Genomic DNA, 22,500 nt, shown 5'->3' on the forward strand with positions numbered 1-22,500 from the left:
AATAATTACAGGCTTCTGTTTTACACTCACCTGGCAGGACGGTAGTACCTCCCTGGGTGGTTGCTGTCTATCACCCTACTAGCTAATATATATATACATACATACATATATATATATATATATATATATATATATATATATATATATATATATATATTATATATACATATTTATATATATATATATATATATATATATATATATATATATATATATATATATATATATGTATATATATATATATATATATATATATATATATATATATATATATATATATATATATATATATATATATATATATATATATATATATATATATTATGTTTATTTATTTACTTTCGGGAAGGGTTATCAAGAACCCTGTGCCAGCATCAAGGAACCCGCCTGAGGTGTACTTAGATAAGTTAGAAGTTTGTCAGTAACTTAGAAATGCGATGACAAGCTACGTTAATGAGTGCTTTCACTCAGGCGATTCCGAAATACATACTGACTGTCTTCAAGTTCAACTAGAGAACTGTAAACAGTGATTATCGGTGGCACCGCTCAGTCCAAGAATAATGAATAAAATCTGTTGATGGCCTCGTTCAGAGACAACTGGAAGACGACACCGCATTACTGAGTGTGTTCAGTCACTGAGTGTGTCCAGTCACTGAGTGTGTCCAGTCACTGAGTGTGTCCAGTCACTGTGTGTGTCCAGTCACTGTGTGTGTCCAGTCACTGAGTGTGTCCAGTCACTGAGTGTGTCCAGTCACTGTGTGTGTCCAGTCACTGAGTGTGTCCAGTCACTGAGTGTGTCCAGTCACTGTGTGTGTCCAGTCACTGTGTGTGTCCAGTCACTGTGTGTGTCCAGTCACTGTGTGTGTCCAGTCACTGTGTGTGTCCAGTCACTGAGTGTGTCCAGTCACTGTGTGTGTCCAGTCACTGTGTGTGTCCAGTCACTGTGTGTGTCCAGTCACTGTGTGTGTCCAGTCACTGTGTGTGTCCAGTCACTGAGTGTGTCCAGTCACTGAGTGTGTCCAGTCACTGTGTGTTTCCAGTCACTGAGTGTGTCCAGTCACTGAGTGTGTCCAGTCACTGAGTGTGTCCAGTCACTGTGTGTGTCCAGTCACTGTGTGTGTCCAGTCACTGTGTGTGTCCAGTCACTGTGTGTGTCCAGTCACTGAGTGTGTCCAGTCACTGTGTGTGTCCAGTCACTGAGTGTGTCCAGTCACTGTGTGTGTCCAGTCACTGAGTGTGTCCAGTCACTGAGTGTGTCCAGTCACTGCGTGTGTCCAGTCACTGAGTGTGTCCAGTCACTGAGTGTGTCCAGTCACTAAGTGTGTCCAGTCACTGTGTGTGTCCAGTCACTGTGTGTGTCCAGTCACTGTGTGTGTCCAGTCACTGAGTGTGTCCAGTCACTGTGTGTGTCCAGTCACTGTGTGTGTCCAGTCACTGTGTGTGTCCAGTCACTGAGTGTGTCCAGTCACTGTGTGTGTCCAGTCACTGAGTGTGTCCAGTCACTGTGTGTGTCCAGTCACTGAGTGTGTCCAGTCACTGTGTGTGTCCAGTCACTGAGTGTGTCCAGTCACTGTGTATGTCCAGTCACTGTGTGTGTCCAGTCACTGTGTGTGTCCAGTCACTGTGTGCGTCCAGTCATTTTGTGTGTCCAGTCACTGTGTACGTCCAGTCACTGTGTGTGTCCAGTCACTGAGTGTGTCCAGTCACTGTGTGTGTCCAGTCACTGTGTGTGTCCAGTCACTGAGTGTGTCCAGTCACTGTGTGTGTCCAGTCACTGTGTGCGTCCAGTCACTGTGTGTGTCCAGTCACTGAGTGTGTCCAGTCACTGTGTGTGTCCAGTCACTGAGTGTCCAGTAACTGTGTACGTCCAGTCACTGTGTGTGTCCAGTCACTGAGTGTGTCCAGTCACTGTGTGTGTCCAGTCACTGTGTGTGTCCAGTCACTGTGTGCGTCCATTCACTGTGTGTCCAGTCACTGAGTGTGTCCAGTCACTGTGTGTGTCCAGTCACTGAGTATGTCCAGTCACTGAGTACGTCCAGTCACAGTGTACGTCCTGGAGTTTATCTGGAGTTTACCTGGAGAGAGTTCCGGGGGTCAACGCCCCCGCGGCCCGGTCTGTGACCAGGCCTCCTGGTGGATCAGAGCCTGATCAACCAGGCTGTTGCTGCTGGCTGCACGCAAACCAACGTACGAGCCACAGCCCGGCTGGTCAGGAACCGACTTTAGGTGCTTGTCCAGTGCCAGCTTGATGACTGCCAGGGGTCTGTTGGTAATCCCCCTTATGTATGCTGGGAGGCAGTTGAACAGTCTCGGGCCCCTGACACTTATTGTATGGTCTCTTAACGTGCTAGTGACACCCCTGCTTTTCATTGGGGAGATGTTGCATCGTCTACCAAGTCTTTTGCTTTCGTAGTGAGTGATTTTCGTGAGCAAGTTCGGTACTAGTCCCTCTAGGATTTTCCAGGTGTATATAATCATGTATCTCTCCCGCCTGCGTTCCAGGGAATACAGGTTTAGGAACCTCAAGCGCTCCCAGTAATTGAGGTGTTTTATCTTCAGTCACAGTGTACGTCCTGTCACTGTGTACGTCCAGTCACTGTGTACGTCCAGTCACTGTGTACTTCCAGTCACTGTGTACGTCCAGTCACTGTGTACGTCCAGTCACTGTGTACGTCCAGTCACTGTGTACGTCCAGTCACAGTGTACGTCCAGTCACTGTGTATGTCCAGTCACTGTGTACGTCCAGTCACTGTGTACGTCCAGTCACTGTGTACGTCCAGTCACTGTGTACGTCCAGTCACAGTGTACGTCCAGTCACTGTGTATGTCCAGTCACTGTGTACGTCCAGTCACTGTGTACGTCCAGTCACTGTGTACGTCCAGTCACTGTGTACGTCCTGTCACTGTGTACGTCCAGTCACTGTGTACGTCCAGTCACTGTGTACGTCCTGTCACTGTGTACGTCCAGTCACAGTGTACGTCCAGTCACTGTGTATGTCCAGTCACTGTGTACGTCCAGTCACTGTGTACGTCCAGTCACTGTGTACGTCCAGTCACTGTGTACGTCCAGTCACTGTGTACGTCCAGTCACTGTGTACGTCCAGTCACTGTGTACGTCCAGTCACTGTGTACGTCCAGTCACAGTGTACGTCCAGTCACTGTGTACGTCCAGTCACTGTGTACGTCCAGTCACTGTGTACGTCCAGTCACTGTGTACGTCCTGTCACTGTGTACGTCCAGTCACTGTGTACGTCCAGTCACTGTGTACGTCCAGTCACTGTGTACGTCCAGTCACTGTGTACGTCCAGTCACAGTGTACGTCCAGTCACTGTGTATGTCCAGTCACTGTGTACGTCCAGTCACTGTGTACGTCCAGTCGCTGTGTACGTCCAGTCACTGTGTACGTCCAGTCACTGTGTACGTCCAGTCACAGACTGTCTCACACACACACTGGCTGCTGCTGCTGCTGCTGCTGCTGCTCTCTCTCTCTCTCTCTCTCTCTCTCTCTCTCTCTCTCTCTCTCTCTCTCTCTCTCTTTCTTTCTTTCTTTCTTTCTCTCTCTCTCTCTCTCTCTCTCTCTCTCTCTCTCTCTCTCTCTCTCTCTCTCTCTCTCTCTCTCTCTCTCTCTCTCTCTCTCTCTCTCTCTCTCTCTCTCTTTGTCTCTCTCCCGCTCTCGCTCTACTATACACCTCAATTACTGGGAGCGCTTGAGGTTCCTGAACCTGTATTCCCTGGAACGCAGGCGAGAGAGATACAAGATTATATACACCTGGAAAATCCTAGAGGGACTAGTACCGAACTTGCTCACGAAAATCACTCACTACGAAAGCAAAAGACTTGGCAGACGATGCAACATCCCCCCAATGAAAAGCAGGGGTGTCACTAGCACGTTAAGAGACCATACAATAAGTGTCAGGGGCCCGAGACTGTTCAACTTCCTCCCAGCATACATAAGGGGGATTACCAACAGACCCCTGGCAGTCATCAAGCTGGCACTAGACAAGCACTTAAAGTCGGTACCTGAATAGCCGGGCTGTGGCTCGTACGTTGGATTGCGTGCAGCCAGCAGTAACAGCCTGGTTGATCAGGCTCTTATCCACCAGGAGGCCTGGTCACAGACCGGGCCGCGGGGGCGTTGACCCCCGGAACTCTCTCCAGGTACTCCAGGTAAACAGAACAATATTGTACAGCTCTATACTGTCCTGTACTCTATTGTACTGTATTGTAATGTACAGCACTGTACTGTATTGTACAGTACCGTACTCTACTGTACTCCTGTGTAATTTACTGCACTGTTCTGTACTCTGCTCCTTTGTACCGTACTGTACTCTTTTGTATTGTACTGTATTATACTATGCTGTACTGTATTGTTCTGTACTGAACTGTACTCTTTTGTACTGCACTGTACTGTACTCTTTTGTACTGTACTGTATTATACTGTACTGTACTCTTTTGTACTATACTGTATTATATTGTACTGTACTCTTTTGTATTGTACTGTATTATACTGTACTGTACTCTTTTGTACTATACTGTATTATACTGTACTGTACTCTTTTGTACTATACTGTATTATACTGTATTGTACTCTTTTGTACTGTACTGTCTATTACTTATTCCCGTTTACTTTCTTGTATATTATAAGATGCATTAAATATGGTGAACATGTTTCCCGTTCCTTGAAAATTCATGACTTTAAACACTGGTAACTCAATAAAGACGCTGGCAGTTTATTTTATTAATAATGTTTTGTCTTTATTATTTCCCAGCTTCAATGTTTTAATACTTACATCATTATACAACTCGTCCTTCATGTATGATGTTACCTGCAGGTTACCTGGAGGTTATTCCGGGGATCAACGCCCCCGCGGCCCGGTCCATGACCAGGCCTGTATGATACACAGCCTCTCATGACGCTGTTGATGGTCAGTCAAATTCTGTGTACTATACACAAATATAACTTCCCTACACACTCATACACCTGAACTTAACACATGTGTAACTACACTACACACTCACATAACTACACTACACAAATAGCGATGTTGATGTTCGAATTCTTGTCATTGTTCACGATGAACGTACCGTTTTTTCAGCATATAAGGCGCACGAGCATATAAATCGATGTTACCAAGCAGTTGTATTAACGTTAGTAAACAACTGGGAGCCGAGGCTGGGTCACCATTCGGAAAAGTCCAGCCAGGAGATTACCGGTGAATCAAGGAGGAGGAACTGCTAAAGTGTAACTCAAAGTCTACTCTTGACCCTGAGCATATAAGGCGCAGGATGATTGTCCAAGACTATTGGGAAAATAGCTCACCTTATATGCCAGAAAATACTGTAGCAAATTTCCCAGTGGGTCCTTTTCGGGGAACTGGTAATATTGCAGGAGGAAGATGTGCAGCAAATTTGGCTTCAGCAATCAGAGGACTGTTAAGTAAAAGGACACAAGTGCAACTTATTAGTCATTTTATTGTGGCAAAGTTTTGCTCTGAAGGAACTTTGTCAAGCTGTTACGGCTTGACAAAGCTTCTGGAGGGCGAAACGTTGCCATAGTAAAATGTCTCATTAGTTGTACTTGTGTTCTTGTATTGAACATATTGTCGGTAATTCTACCAACATTACTACAATCAGAGGACCGACTGGGATGAAATTAAGAAGAACTAGCAGACATACCCTGGGTAGGAGCCATGAACACCTTCAACCCTCACATACCCTGGGTAGGAGCCATGAACACCTTCAACCCTCACATACCCTGGGTAGGAGCCATGAACACCTTCAACCCTCACATACCCTGGGTAGGAGCCATGAACACCTTCAACCCTCACATACCCTGGGCAGGAGCCATGAACACCTTCAACCCTCACATACCCTGGGTAGGAGCCATGAACACCTTCAACCCTCACATACCCTGGGTAGGAGCCATGAACACCTTCAACCCTCACATACCCTGGGTAGGAGTCATGAACACCCTCAACCCTCACATACCCTGGGTAGGAGCCATGAACACCCTCAACCCTCACATACCCTGGGAAGGAGTCATGAACAATTTCAACCCTCACATACCCTGGGTAGGAGCCATGAACACCTTCAACCCTCACATACCCTGGGTAGGAGCCATGAACACCCTCAACCCTCACATACCCTGGGTAGGAGCCATGAACACCTTCAACCCTCACATACCCTGGGTAGGAGCCATGAACACCCTCAACCCTCACATACCCTGGGTAGGAGCCATGAACACCCTCAACCCTCACATACCCTGGGTAGGAGCCATGAACACCTTCAACCCTCACATACCCTGGGTAGGAGTCATAAACACCTTCAACCCTCACATACCCTGGGTCGGACCCATGAACACCCTCAACCCTCACATACCCTGGGTAGGAGTCATGAACACCCTCAACCCTCACATACCCTGGGTAGGACCCATGAACACCTTCAACCCTCACATACCCTGGGTAGGAGTCATGAACACCCTCAACCCTCACATACCCTGGGTAGGAGCCATGAACACCTTCAACCCTCACATACCCTGGGCAGGAGCCATGAACACCTTCAACCCTCACATACCCTGGGTAGGAGTCATAAACACCTTCAACCCTCACATACCCTGGGTAGGAGCCATGAACACCTTCAACCCTCACATACCCTGGGTAGGAGCCATGAACACCTTCAACCCTCACATACCCTGGGTAGGAGTCATGAACACCCTCAACCCTCACATACCCTGGGTAGGAGCCATGAACACCCTCAACCCTCACATACCCTGGGTAGGACCCATGAACACCCTCAACCCTCACATACCCTGGGTAGGAGCCATGAACACCCTCAACCCTCACATATCCTGGGTAGGAGCCATGAACACCCTCAACCCTCACATATCCTGGGTAGGAGCCATGAACACCCTCAACCCTCACATATCCTGGGTAGGAGCCATGAACACCCTCAACCCTCACATACCCTGGGTAGGAGCCATGAACACCCTCAACCCTCACATATCCTGGGCAGGAGCCATGAACACCTTCAACCCTCACATACCCTGGGTAGGAGCCATGAACACCCTCAACCCTCACATAGCCTGGGCAGGAGCCATGAACACCGTCAACCCTCACATACCCTGGGTAGGAGAACACCCTCAACCCTCACATATGTAACACACCTCAACCCTCACATACCCTGGGTAGGAGCCATGAACACCCTCAACCCTCACATACCCTGGGTAGGAGCCATGAACACCCTCAACCCTCACATACCCTGGGTAGGAGCCATGAACACCCTCAACCCTCACATATCCTGGGCAGGAGCCATGAACACCCTCAACCCTCACATACCCTGGGTAGGAGCCATGAACACCCTCAACCCTCACATATCCTGGGCAGGAGCCATGAACACCCTCAACCCTCACATACCCTGGGTAGGAGCCATGAACACCCTCAACCCTCACATACCCTGGGTAGGAGCCATGAACACCCTCAACCCTCACATACCCTGGGTAGGAGCAATGAACACCTTCAACCCTCACATACCCTGGGTAGGAGCCATGAACACCTTCAACCCTCACATACCCTGGGTAGGAGCCATGAACACCTTCAACCCTCACATACCCTGGGTAGGAGCCATGAACACCTTCAACCCTCACATACCCTGGGTAGGAGCCATGAACACCCTCAACCCTCACATACCCTGGAGAGTTTACCTGGAGAGAGTTCCGGGGGTCAACGCCCCCGCGGCCCGGTCTGTGACCAGGCCTCCTTAGGTCAGTGTCCCAGGATGCGACCCACACCAGTCCACTAACACCCAGGTACCCATTTTACTGATGGGGAACATAGACAACAGGTGGAAAGAAACACGTCCAATGTTTCTACTCTGGCTGGGAATCGAACCCAGACCCTCGTCGTGTGAAGCGAGAGCGTTAACCACCAGGCCACCAGAGCCCCTGGGTAGGAGCCATGAACACCCTCAACTGTGCTTGCAAGAACTGAACACGGAAGCAGTATACAAGGTCTGCGTTAAATACGTAATACTCAGAAAACCAAAACAAAATGGTCGAGTAATGAGAACGTAGAAGAACGAACGGAGAAAAAAAGTCGGTTACTGAACAGTCTTAAAACTGTGACTACGTTACTACAAAAATAACCGAGAGTTCACTGAGATAGATCGAAACCTTAAGCTGTCGGACAGGACATAAGAAGTACAAAGGGACCAAGAGACATCCACTATATGGAAAGAAACCTGAAAATTTTTCACTTTTTCCAAAATCCAAGTTTAAAAATACCTGACGAAATAGACTGTCAGTCACAGGAGGTTCATACACTGACCACGAAAATGAAATGAGAGAATTCTGGAATACCAGTATGAGGCAATGGTCAGTAACTCATCCAGGGCGGAGAGTGAAGAAAGTTTTTCATTACGCCTGAAGGCCAGGTACATCATAAAACTGACATGAACAATAATCCTGCAAAATTCTTTAAAGAACTAGAAAACGCGGCCGCTCATGCAGCACCAGGACCAGATTTGTAGATTTTTTTATTTGTAAAGAAGTGCAAAGTATCACTAGCACTCAAGTATTCTTCGGACTCTAGATCTTGGTGAAGTACCAGAGACCTTAAAGAGTGCAGACATTGCATAAGGGAGACAGTAGAATGGTAGCCAAATTTTAAAGACCAGTGGCCCTAACTTCACAAATTATCTTAGTTTTCATAAGACTGACGAAAAGCCAAATTATAAACTTTATGGACCAACAAAATCTCCACAACGCAAACCAACACAGGTTTAGAATGGGTAGATTATGCTTCTTATAACTACTAAATCATTACGACAGAACTACGGAAACGTTGAGGAAAGTAAAAATGCAAGTGTAGTGTACAGGGATTACGCAAAGATATTGTCAGCTGCGATCATGGGGTAACGGCAGACAAAATTAGGGCAATAAGTATAACGAGGAAAGTAGGTAAATGGGAATTCAACTTTCTAACAGAGAGAATACACAGTTGCAGCAAACCGAGCCAACTCCAGTATCAACAAAGTCACATACTCAGTTCTCCGAGTCACAGTTTTGTGTCATTTGTCGAGAATTTCAAAATAAGTACGAAAATCATCTCGATAGAGGATACAGAAAATTTTCTAGATATAAACAAATTCTTGCCACCATGCAAGGTGGCGTGTTTCTAGCTCCTAGATGAGGAAAGAATAAAAAGATCAAAAGAGACAATGTACACAAAATGCAAGATTACCAAACAGGAAGGAGCAGGTAAGGGATCTGAGAGTAATAATGTAAGCTGACCTTACATTCAAAGAACATAGTACAGTAAATGTCACAATAGCCAGGAAAATGACTGAGTGAATAATGAAAGTTGTGGTAAGTGCTGACTACGTTACATTTCAACTGGTATTCCTCACACAACTACTTCAAGCTTTCCATCTAATCAACTAAACTGACAGTTATGGCTGTGTAGTTGTAGGGGCTCCCAGCTGTATTGTAAATGGCTGCCAGTTGAAAAAGTCAAGCAATCAGGGTGAAAGGTTGACGCCAGACGAACTGACGTAATGCCATCACCCTCAGTCTGGAGTCATTTTATAAGCCAATGATAATGACCAAAACTCAATTTGCTCTTTCTTTATCTTTTGTTAATACTTGTTACTCTGGTATCTGCCTACATTACTACTCTGTTGTTCACTCTGTACAATACTGTAAATACCAGTCGCGGGAATATACTGTTATTCAAAAAACTGCCTTTGGTATTTGTCTTTGCCTTTATCATTATCAACTAACTTGTAACTGCTCGTAATAAAAACTTTCAAAAAAAGAGAAATAATGGCACTGCTTGTGCTCTATCGTGTAGTGTATTGTTCAGAGCTGAGAGATCTGCTCAGGGGATGAGAAGTGTCAGAGCTGGAACAGATTCAAAGATCGCCCTTCATAAAACCAATAAAGCCTCAAAGTCTTAAATATGCATAAGCTGAAGAGGGGAGAGACACATAATATATACATGGAAGCTGTTTGAGGGGGCCTAGTCCCAAATCTTTACCCTGCCGTAACATACTGGACTGAGAGATATGGAAGAGGTTGACATGACTCACGAAATCGTAATGACACGATTGTAAACAAACCATACCCCGGCCGGGATTGAACCCGCGGTCAGTGGCTAACGCGACGGGCTGGAGTTTTGAGACTCTCTGACCGCGGGTTCAATCCCGGCCTGGGTATAGTTTTTTTTAAGAGGTTGACAATAAGCCTAGTGAAAAGCAGAGGAGCCGTAGACACAATAGTCCCGGACTATATAACCTCCATCCATAATGTATCAGAAACACTGCTGGAACAACTGTAGAAGTCTTCATGAGGAAATCCGACAAGTATTTCAACCAAGTGATGCATCAACCAGACTGTGATGGACATGTCGGCCAGCAGGCTGCCAGCAGTAATAACCTGCCTGACCAGGCAATCACAAGACATGCCTGGCCCAGGGCCGGGCTGCAGGAGCAAGAAAACTTTCGAAACACACACACACACACACACACACACACACACACACACACACACACACACACACACACACACACACACACACACACACACACACACAAATATATATATATATATATATATATATATATATATATATATATATATATATATATATATTCTATACTATACACGACAAATTTTCAGAAGCTTATACATAAAGCCCGGCTTAGAAAAATGCCAGATTTTTGATAGAGTGAGGCCGAGGTGGAGAAAAAGTGTGTGAGAGAGAGATTAAGTATTTAAAAACACCGACTCTTACTATACATAAAGTGGTTATATAATGAGACATGTGCATTATTATTATATGTGGTTATATAATGAACCATGCTCATCATTATACTACCTCAACAGTTACTACACTCAATAATAACTAAGACAAATATTTTTTTGTTCAAAACGCGCGAAAGTATTAAAATATTTTTTTTTAAATTAATACATCAGCCGCCTCCCACCAAGGCAGGGTGACCCGAAAAAGAAAAACTTCAATCATTCACTCCATCATTGTCTTGCCAGAGGCATACTTACACTACAGTTATAAAACTACAACACTAACACCCTTCCTTCAGAGTGCCGGCACTGTACTTCCCAGCTCCAGGACTCAAGTCCGGTCTGCCGGTTTCCCTGAATCCCTTCATAAATGTTACTTTGCTTACACTCCAACAGCATTTCAAGTCCTAAAAACCATTTGTCTCCATTTGCTTGAATCTAACACTCTCACGCACGCCTACTAGAGCCTACTGGAAGTCCAAGTTCCTCGCGTACAAAACCTCCTTTACCCCTTCCCTCGAACCTTTCCTAGGCCGACTCCTTCCTTTCCTTCCCTCCACTACAGATTTATACACTCTCGAAGTCATTCTATTATGTTTCACCCTCTCTATATGTCCAAACCATCAAAATAACCCCTCCTCAGCCCTCTGGATAATACTTTTGGTAATCCCGCACCTCCTCCTAATCTCCAAAATACATAACATTCACGCCTCAGACATTACAGCTCCACTGCCTCCAGCCTTCTCCTTGTTGCAACATTTACCAACCATGCTTCACACCCATACAAGGGCGTTGATATAACTATACTCTCATACATTCCCCTCTTTGCTTTCAAGGATAAAGATTTTTGTCTCCACAGACTCCTCAGTGCACCACTCACATTTTTCCCCTCGTCAATTCTATGATTCACCTCATCTTTAATAGATCCATCTGCTGACACGTCCACCCCAAAATATCTGAATACATTCACGTCCTCCACACTCTGTCCCTCCAATCTGATATCCAATCTTCCATTACCTAATTTTTTGGTTATCCTCGTCACCTTACTCTTTCCTATACATTCATTTTTAATTTCCTTATTTTACATACCCTACCAAACTCATCAACCAACCTCTGCAACTTCTCTTCAGAATCTTCCAAAAGCACCTGTGTCATCAGCAAAGAGCAACTGTGACAACTCCCACTTTGTGTTAGATTCTTTATCTCTTAACTCCACACCTCTTGTCAACACCCGAGCATTCACTTCTCTTACAACTCCATCTACAAATATATTGAATAACCATGGTGACATCACACATCCTTGTCTAAGGCCTACTTTTACTGGGAAATAATCTCCCTCTCTCCTACGTACTCTAACCTGAGCCTCACTATCCTCGTAAAAACTCTTCACTGCTTTCACTAACTTACCTAGTATTCCATACATTTGCAACATCTGCCACATTGTCCCCTTATCCACCCTAGCATACGCCTGTTCCAAATCCATAAATGCCACAAAAACCTCTTTACCCTTATCTAAATACTGATCACCTATGTTTCACTGTAAACACTTGGTCTACACACCCCCTACCTTTCCTAAAGCCTCCTTGTTCATCTGCTATCCTATTCTCCGTCTTGCTCTTAATTCTTTCAATAACAGCTCTATCATACACTTTACCAGGTATATTCAACAGACTTATTCCCCTGTAATTCTTACACTCTCTTTTGTCCCTTTTGCCTTTATACAAAGGAACTATGCATGCTTTCTGCCAATCCCTAGGTACCTTACCCTCTTTCATACATTTATTAAATAACACTAACCACTCCAAAACTATATCCCCACCTGCTTTTAATATTTCTATCTTTATCTCATCAATCCCAGTTTCTTTACACCCTTTCATTCTAACCACTGCTCCACGCACTTCCCCCACACTCACAACTGGCTCTTCCTCACTCCTACAAGATGTTATTCCTCCTTGCCCTATACACGAAATCACAGCTTCCCTATCTTCATCAACATTTAACAATTCCTCATAATATTCCCTCCATCTTCCCAATACCTCTAACTCTCCATGTAATAACTCTCCTCTCCTATTTTTAACTGACAAATCCATTCATTCCCTAGGTTTTCTCAACTTGTTATTCTCACTCCGAGACTTTTTCTTATTTTCGACAAAATTTATTGATAAGATCTCACCCACTCTCTCATTTGCTCTCTTTTTACATTGCTTCACCAATCTCTTAACCTCTCTTTCTCTCCATATACTCTTCCCTCCTTGTATCACTTCTACTTTGTAACAACTGCTCGTATGCTAACTTTTTCTCTCTTACTATTCTCTTTACATCATTATTCCACCAACCGCTCTTCTTCTTCCCTCCCGAATATATTATTCACAAACAAACGTTTAACATGTGGCGTTAATGATGATGATGATGATAATAATGATAATAATAATAATAATAATAATAACAATAATAATAATAATAATAAATAATAATAATAATAATAATAATAATAATAATAATAATAATAATAATAATAATAATAATAATAATAATAATAATAATAATAATAATAATGATAATAATAATAATAATTATAATAATAATAATAATAATAATAATAATAATAATAATAATAATAATAATAATAATAATAATAATAATAATAATAATAATAATTGTAATAATAATAGGATCATACCAGACCTGGGTAATGGACGGTAACCAGGTTTGATAATGGGATGAGGAAGGTCGCTTCAAATCCGTGGACGAAGAGCCCCTCAACAGCATCAAAAATTATAGGCATCTAACACAAGTGAAGTCTACGGACTCTGCCACCCAGGTTTCACATTCTAAGGTGAAAATTTGTATCCCAGAGAACAGAGAGAGAAGGACGAATTTCAAAGAGTGGGAAACCTAGTTTTGGCTGAGAGACAGAGAACAGCTACCCTCAGGGGTCAACAAACTGACCAACAGCCGGCTGGTACCTATCAGAATGATAAAACTGAGATAGCTCTATCGCAGTAGTATCTCCTGCATGACTCGTAAAACATAATTAGACATAATGGCGCAGGAGAATCTCCAGCAAGCTGGACCGAAGCACTAAATGGCGGCTGGCCCGTGTGCAGCAGTCAAGTATCAACAACCCTTGACACAGTCTCATCAGATGGCGGCTCTTTATTCGTTTAGTTACAGATACACAGGATGGATAAGACGAGGTTTTAATTGCTTATATTACTAAAGATGTGTGTGTAACCATAAATAAATAAAGTGAAGCACCATTTCAGTGATACGTCAAAAGTGAGGTGATATCTCACCTTGTGAGGTAATACCTCAGAGAACACGGCAGGAGACCTACTGCTTCAGAATTTTTAATAGAGGTAAAAAAAAAGAGATTAGAAAAATTGCAAATAATATATGGGAAGCTTCTAAATACGGAAAGCCTCTAAAAATGTGAAGTCTCTGAAACTTCTAAAAATGTGAAGCCTCTAAAAATGCGAAGCCTCAAAATATATGAAGCCTCCAAACAGAACACACTCAGACAATGTCACCCAGCAAGGGTAAAAAAAAAAAAAAGGTTTATCGGTGGTTTCAAATTCAATCTTCTGAATGAAATAACTCAGCCAGACTTTTGTTGTTCAACCAGTAAGATAATAGACATTGTTTGGGTAATTTAAAATTATACTTACCAGCCCATCCATCACCTTTAAAAATACATGAGAATGGAGGAGCACTGCCTGAGGTCCACTGGCCTGGCCCGGACCGGGGGGAAGGGGGGTGCTAATATCCAGCCCCCCACTCCACCGATTCCAGTGACCGAGTTTCACCGAAGACCGAAACATTTCATACCCAGACGTTCACTTGTGCACGCATGTGTTTGTCCAACATATTGTGTATAGAGTAAAGAGCTCAGGTTTTCCTGCATATTTCTATATTTCACTGTGGTGAGTGCGTCTTCTTGCCGAATAAGGCAAGAGGGAATTTGTGTATGGAATAATTTCTCAAAAATCATTCTGAGCCTAACGAAAAAAATATATTTCTGTAGCCTTCCTGCCAGCATAAACCAGTCCGGTCATTGTTGTCTGACCTCCCTCATTAACAAGGAATTTTCAGCTACAGAACTAGACACTATTGTTCTTGAAAATCCCAGTATATCAGCAGATTCTGAGATAATCACACCAGCCCGTCTGGCACCAACAATCATTCCACGGTCACGGTCACGGTCACGGTCACGGTCACGGTCACGGTCACCGTCACCGTCACCGTCACCGTCACTCTGATAGCATTTCTTCTTCATTCCGATGTTTAGTCCCAACAAAAACTGAACCTCTGTACCATGACTGCGTGTTTGTAAACATTAAGGTGCTGCCACGCGATATGTATATATATATATATATATATATATATATATATATATATATATATATATATATATATATATATATATATATATATATATATATATATATATATATATATTTATGTATATATATGTATAATATATATAATATATATATTATATATATTATATATATTATATATTATATATATATATATATATATAATACTAAACAAACACAGTGAAATATATTTTTTTCGTTATTTTCAGAATGATTTTTTGCGAAATTATTGCATACACAAATTTTCGCTTGTCCTATATGGCAAGATGAACGTTGCTATTTAAGCCAAGATCGCAAGTTCTGCCTATTCGGCACGACATATATATATATATATATATATATATATATATATATATATATATATATATATATATATATATATATATATATATATATATATATATACATATATATATATATATATTAGTTTTAGAGAGAAAGAGGGAGAGAGAGAGAAAAAAAAACAGAGGCGACTCTGCCGTGTGCAGAGTGACTCGGCAGGATGGAAAATGAATTCCAATTTAGCATTAAATTCAAACTTTGTTGGTACGGTGGACCGTGTAAACGCTGGACCGTGTAAACGCTGGACCGTGTAAAAGCTGGATCGTGTAAACGCTGGTCCGTGTAAACGCTGGACCATGTAAAAGTTGGATCGTGTAATCTCTGGACCGTGTAAACACTGGATCGTGTAAAAGCCGGACCAGCAGACAACTTTGTTGGTACTGTGAACGCTGGACCGTGTGTACACACACACACACACACACACACACACACACACACACACACACACACACACACACACACACACACACGGTCATTTTCGTAACACAAATTCAGATTAAACACCAGTGTGGCCAAAGTAAGCTTTAGTTAGGGCTTGTGTACAAATGTGGCTGTGTGAGTGCCACTGTAGGGCAAGAAGATGACCCAGGAGTGCCTCACCGAGAGAAAATGATGCCAACTCAGAGGTCATGCTTCACGTCGACAGCTGTAATGGTCTCAACTATCGATTACCGAAAGCTGACCTCTGGTGCCTGTGTTGTGTGGAGGGTGGGAGGGAGGGAGGGAGGGAAGTAGGGAGTGAGGGAGGGAGCGAGGGAGAGAGGGAGGGAGGAAGGAAGGGAGGGAGAGAGGGAGGGAGGGAGGGAAGGAAGGAGGGAGGGAGAGAGGGAGAGGAGGGAGGGAGGGAAGGAGGGAAGGAGTGAGGGAGGGAGAGAAGGAGAGAGGGAGTGAGGGAGGGAGTGAGGGAGGGTCCAGGAAGGGTAGACTGAGAAAGTGTGGTTTAAGAGAGGTAGAGGAGGAGGTAGATTTAAGGAGACACAGCGTTATAACTTTATTCCATTGTAGGTTTAAACTGTAGGTTTATATTGTAGATTTATATTGTAGGTTTATATACTTATAATTGATGCATGAAACAGATGTTAATGTTAGTTAGGTTACTGAGTCACCAAGACTTAACACTGACTCATCAAGACTCGACACTGAGAGTCACCAAGACTCGACACTGAGAGTCACCAAGACTCAACACTGAGAGCCATCAAGACTCAACACTGAGAGCCATCAAGACTCAACACTGAGAGTCACCAAGACTCGACACTGAGAGTCACCAAGACTCAACACTGAGAGTCACCAAGACTCAACACTGAGAGTCACCAAGACTCAACACTGAGAGTCATCAAGACTCGAAACTGAGAGTCACCAAGACTCAACACTGAGAGTCATCAAGACTCAACACTGAGAGTCATCAAGACTCAACACTGAGAGTCACGAAGACTCGACTCTGAGAGTCACCAAGACTCAACACTGAGAGTCACCAAGACTCAACTGAGAGTCATCAAGACTCAACACTGAGAGTCATCAAGACTCAACACTGAGAGTCATCAAGACTCGACATGAGAGCCATCAAGACTCAACACTGAGAGTCACCAAGACTCGACACTGAGAGTCACCAAGACTCAACACTGAGAGCCATCAAGACTCAACACTGAGAGCCATCAAGACTCAACACTGAGAGTCACCAAGACTCGACACTGAGAGTCACCAAGACTCAACACTGAGAGTCACCAAGACTCAACACTGAGAGTCACCAAGACTCAACACTGAGAGTCATCAAGACTCGAAACTGAGAGTCACCAAGACTCAACACTGAGAGTCATCAAGACTCAACACTGAGAGTCATCAAGACTCAACACTGAGAGTCACGAAGACTCGACTCTGAGAGTCACCAAGACTCAACACTGAGAGTCACCAAGACTCAACACTGAGAGCCATCAAGACTCAACACTGAGAGTCACCAAGACTCGACACTGAGAGTCACCAAGACTCAACACTGAGAGCCATCAAGACTCAACACTGAGAGCCATCAAGACTCAACACTGAGAGTCACCAAGACTCGACACTGAGAGTCACCAAGACTCAACACTGAGAGTCACCAAGACTCAACACTGAGAGTCACCAAGACTCAACACTGAGAGTCATCAAGACTCGAAACTGAGAGTCACCAAGACTCAACACTGAGAGTCATCAAGACTCAACACTGAGAGTCATCAAGACTCAACACTGAGAGTCACGAAGACTCGACTCTGAGAGTCACCAAGACTCAACACTGAGAGTCACCAAGACTCGACATGAGAGTCACCAAGACTCGACACTGAGAGTCACCAAGACTCGACACTGAGAGTCATCAAGACTCAACACTGAGAGTCACCAAGACTCAACACTGAGAGTCATCAAGACTCGACGCTGAGAGTCATCAAGACTCAACACTGAGAATTATCAAGACTCGACACTGAGAGTCACCAAGACTCGACACTGAGAGTCAACAAGACTCAACACTGAGAGCCATCAAGACTCAACACTGAGAGTCACCAAGACTCGACACTGAGAGTCACCAAGACTCAACACTGAGAGTCATCAAGACTCAACACTGAGAGTCATCAAGACTCAACACTGAGAGTCATCAAGACTCAACACTGAGAGTCACCAAAACTCGACACTGAGAGTCATCAAGACTCGACACTGAGAGTCACCAAGACTCGACACTGAAAGTCATCAAGACTCGACACTGAGAGTCATCAAGACTCGACACTGAGAGTCATCAAGACTCAACACTGAGAGTCACCAAGACTCGACACTGAGAGTCACCAAGACTCGACACTGAGAGTCACCAAGACTCAACACTGAGAGTCACCAAGACTTGACACTGAGAGTCACCATGACTCAACACTGAGAGTCACCAAGACTAGACACTGAGAGTCACCAAGATTCAACACTGAGAGTCACCAAGACTCGACACTGAGTCACCAAGACTCGACACTGAGAGTCACCAAGACTCAACACTGAGAGTCACCAAGACTCAACACTGAGAGTCACCAAGACTCGACACTGAGAGTCATCAAGACTCAACACTGAGAGTCACCAAGACTTGACACTGAGAGTCACCATGACTCAACACTGAGAGTCACCAAGACTCGACACTGACAGTCATCAAGACTCGACACTGAGAGTCATCAAGACTCGACACTGAGAGTCATCAAGACTCGACACTGAGAGTCACCAAGACTCGACACTGAGAGTCATCAAAACTCGACACTGAGAGTCACCAAGACTCAACACTGAGAGTCATCAAGACTCGACACTGAGAGTCATCAAGACTCAACACTGAGAGTCATCAAGACTCGACACTGAGAGTCATCAAGACTCGACACTGAGAGTCATCAAGACTCAACACTGAGAGTCATCAAGACTCGACACTGAGAGTCACCAAGACTCAACACTGAGAGTCACCAAGACTCAACACTGAGAGTCACCAAGACTCAACACTGAGAGTCACCAAGACTCAACACTGAGAGTCACCAAGACTCAACACTGAGAGTCACCAAGACTCAACACTGAGAGTCATCAAGACTCAACACTGAGAGAGACTCAACACTGAGAGTCACCAAGACTCAACACTGAGAGTCACCAAGACTCAACACTGAGAGTCACCAAGACTCAACACTGAGAGTCAGCAAGACTCAACACTGAGAGTCACCAAGACTCACACTGAGAAGACTGAGAGTCACCAAGACTCAACACTGAGAGTCACCAAGACTCAACACTGAGAGTCATCAAGACTCAACACTGAGAGTCATCAAGACTCGACACTGAGTCACCAAGACTCAACACTGAGAGTCACCAAGACTCAACACTGAGAGTCACCAAGACTCAACACTGAGAGTCACCAAGACTCAACACTGAGAGTCACCAAGACTCAACACTGAGAGTCACCAAGACTCAACACTGAGAGTCACCAAGACTCAACACTGAGAGTCACCAAGACTCAACACTGAGAGTCACCAAGACTCAACACTGAGAGTCACCAAGACTCAACACTGAGAGTCACCAAGACTCAACACTGAGAGTCACCAAGACTCAACACTGAGAGTCATCAAGACTCAACACTGAGAGTCAAGACTCACAGAGTCATCAAGACTCAACACTGAGAGTCACCAAGACTCAACACTGAGAGTCATCAAGACTCAACACTGAGAGTCACCAAGACTCAACACTGAGAGTCACCAAGACTCAACACTGAGAGTCACCAAGACTCAACACTGAGAGTCACCAAGACTCAACACTGAGAGTCACCAAGACTCAACACTGAGAGTCATCAAGACTCAACACTGAGAGTCACCAAGACTCAACACTGAGAGTCACCAAGACTCAACACTGAGAGTCACCAAGACTCAACACTGAGAGTCACCAAGACTCAACACTGAGAGTCACCAAGACTCAACACTGAGAGTCACCAAGACTCAACACTGAGAGTCACCAAGACTCAACACTGAGAGTCACCAAGACTCAACACTGAGAGTCACCAAGACTCAACACTGAGAGTCACCAAGACTCAACACTGAGAGTCACCAAGACTCAACACTGAGAGTCACCAAGACTCAACACTGAGAGTCACCAAGACTCAACACTGAGAGTCACCAAAACTCGACACTGAGAGTCACCAAGACTCAACACTGAGAGTCACCAAGACTCAACACTCAAGACACTGAGAGTCACCAAGACTCAACACTGAGAGTCACCAAAACTCGACACTGAGAGTCACCAAAACTCGACACTGAGAGTCACCAAAACTCGACACTGAGAGTCACCAAGACTCAACACTGAGAGTCACCAAAACTCGACACTGAGAGTCACCAAAACTCGACACTGAGAGTCACCAAAACTCAACACTGAGAGTCACCAAGACTCAACACTGAGAGTCACCAAGACTCAACACTGAGAGTCACCAAGACTCAACACTGAGAGTCATCAAGACTCAACACTGAGAGTCATCAAGACTCAACACTGAGAGTCATCAAGACTCAACACTGAGAGTCACCAAGACTCAACACTGAGAGTCACCAAGACTCAACACTGAGAGTCACCAAGACTCAACACTGAGAGTCACCAAGACTCAACACTGAGAGTCATCAAGACTCAACACTGAGAGTCACCAAGACTCAACACTGAGAGTCACCAAGACTCAACACTGAGAGTCACCAAGACTCGACACTGAGAGTCACCAAGACTCAACACTGAGAGTCACCAAAACTCGAAACTGAGAGTCACCAAGACTCAACACTGAGAGTCACCAAAACTCGACACTGAGAGTCACCAAAACTCGACACTGAGAGTCACCAAAACTCGACACTGAGAGTCACCAAGACTCAACACTGAGAGTCACCAAAACTCGACACTGAGAGTCACCAACACTCAACACTGAGAGTCACCAAAACTCGACACTGAGAGTCACCAAAACTCAACACTGAGAGTCACCAAGACTCAACACTGAGAGTCACCAAGACTCAACACTGAGAGTCACCAAGACTCAACACTGAGAGTCATCAAGACTCAACACTGAGAGTCATCAAGACTCAACACTGAGAGTCACCAAGACTCAACACTGAGAGTCACCAAGACTCAACACTGAGAGTCACCAAGACTCAACACTGAGAGTCACCAAGACTCAACACTGAGAGTCACCAAGACTCAACACTGAGAGTCACCAAGACTCAACACTGAGAGTCACCAAAACTCAACACTGAGAGTCACCAAGACTCAACACTGAGAGTCACCAAGACTCAACACTGAGAGTCACCAAGACTCAACACTGAGAGTCACCAAGACTTAACACTGAGAGTCACCAAAACTCGACACTGAGTCACCAAGACTTAAAATGAGTCACCAGACTCAACACTGAGAGTCACCAAAACTCAACACTGAGAGTCACCAAAACTCAACACTGAGAGTCACCAAAACTCAACACTGAGAGTCACCAAGACTCAACACTGAGAGTCACCAAGACTCAACACTGAGAGTCACCAAGACTCAACACTGAGAGTCACCAAAACTCAACACTGAGAGTCACCAAGACTCAACACTGAGAGTCACCAAGACTCAACACTGAGAGAATGAATTTGCCGTTGGTAAAATTCCAAATTCCAGCTTGTGCAAGCAACTTTAATTACGGCGTCAGATGAACGATTCTAAGACACATCTCACACACACAATTATTTGTATATATATGTATATATATATATATATATATATATATATATATATATATATATATATATATATATATATATATATGCATATATGTGTGTGTGTATATGTGTATATATATATATATATGTGTGTGTGTGTGTGTGTGTGTGTGTGTGTGTGTGTGTGTGTGTGTGTGTGTGTGTTTGTGTGTGTGTGTGTGTGTGTGTGTGTGTGTGTGTGTGTGTGTGTGTGTGTGATGAAACAAACCTACATGATAATCCCGTCACTCAGGAGCCAACTAGTCCCTTGTATCACTGTAAATCCTCTCTACTTAACTAATTAAGAGGTAAATCCCATAGTTAATCTGTAAGTGCAGTATTATGTCATAATTCCTCATAACTGTCCAATTATTTAATTGAAAAATTCATTTAAATAATTAGGTGAGGCACAAATGCCAGGTGAACAGGTGTGACACCCATCTGGCAAACAGGTGTGACACCCACCTGGTAAACAGGTGTGACACCCACCTGGCAAACAGGTGTGACACCTTCCTGGTAAACAGGTGTGAGACCCACCTTTTAAACAGATGTGCACCCACCTGGTAAACAGGTGTGACGCCCACCTGGCAAACAGGTGTGACGCAGGGTACCGTACTGGCGCTAGATACTCGTCTATGGGCCACCCTTGTGCCGTATATATGGCGGTGAAGGCCTCCTTGTTGATGTCCCTGAAAATTACCCTTAAATTTCCTAGTCTGGCCTTTGTTACAACGGCTATTCGGTTGATGTGTGTCACAGGTGAGATG

The 22,500-nt window shown here is 44.2% G+C and overlaps 2 protein-coding genes across 2 annotated transcripts in view; one reads left to right on the forward strand and one right to left on the reverse strand.

Annotated features, from left to right (window-relative positions):
- The window catches only part of LOC138852450 (BRCA2-interacting transcriptional repressor EMSY-like), a gene marked incomplete at its 3' end in the record, with an annotated part of 12,478 nt that extends 7,665 nt beyond the window's left edge, over positions 1-4,813 (reverse strand). The window contains 1 exon segment of the mRNA XM_070083111.1: positions 4,790-4,813. Within this exon segment, the coding sequence (XP_069939212.1) occupies positions 4,790-4,813 (24 nt within the window).
- Positions 1-22,500, forward strand: part of LOC128686209 (LHFPL tetraspan subfamily member 1 protein-like) — a 66,349-nt gene that overhangs the window by 34,047 nt on the left and 9,802 nt on the right. The gene's annotated exons all lie outside the window — the stretch shown is intronic.

Source organism: Cherax quadricarinatus, chromosome 9, assembly GCF_038502225.1.
Source record: "Cherax quadricarinatus isolate ZL_2023a chromosome 9, ASM3850222v1, whole genome shotgun sequence".
Lineage (NCBI taxonomy): Eukaryota > Metazoa > Arthropoda > Malacostraca > Decapoda > Parastacidae > Cherax > Cherax quadricarinatus.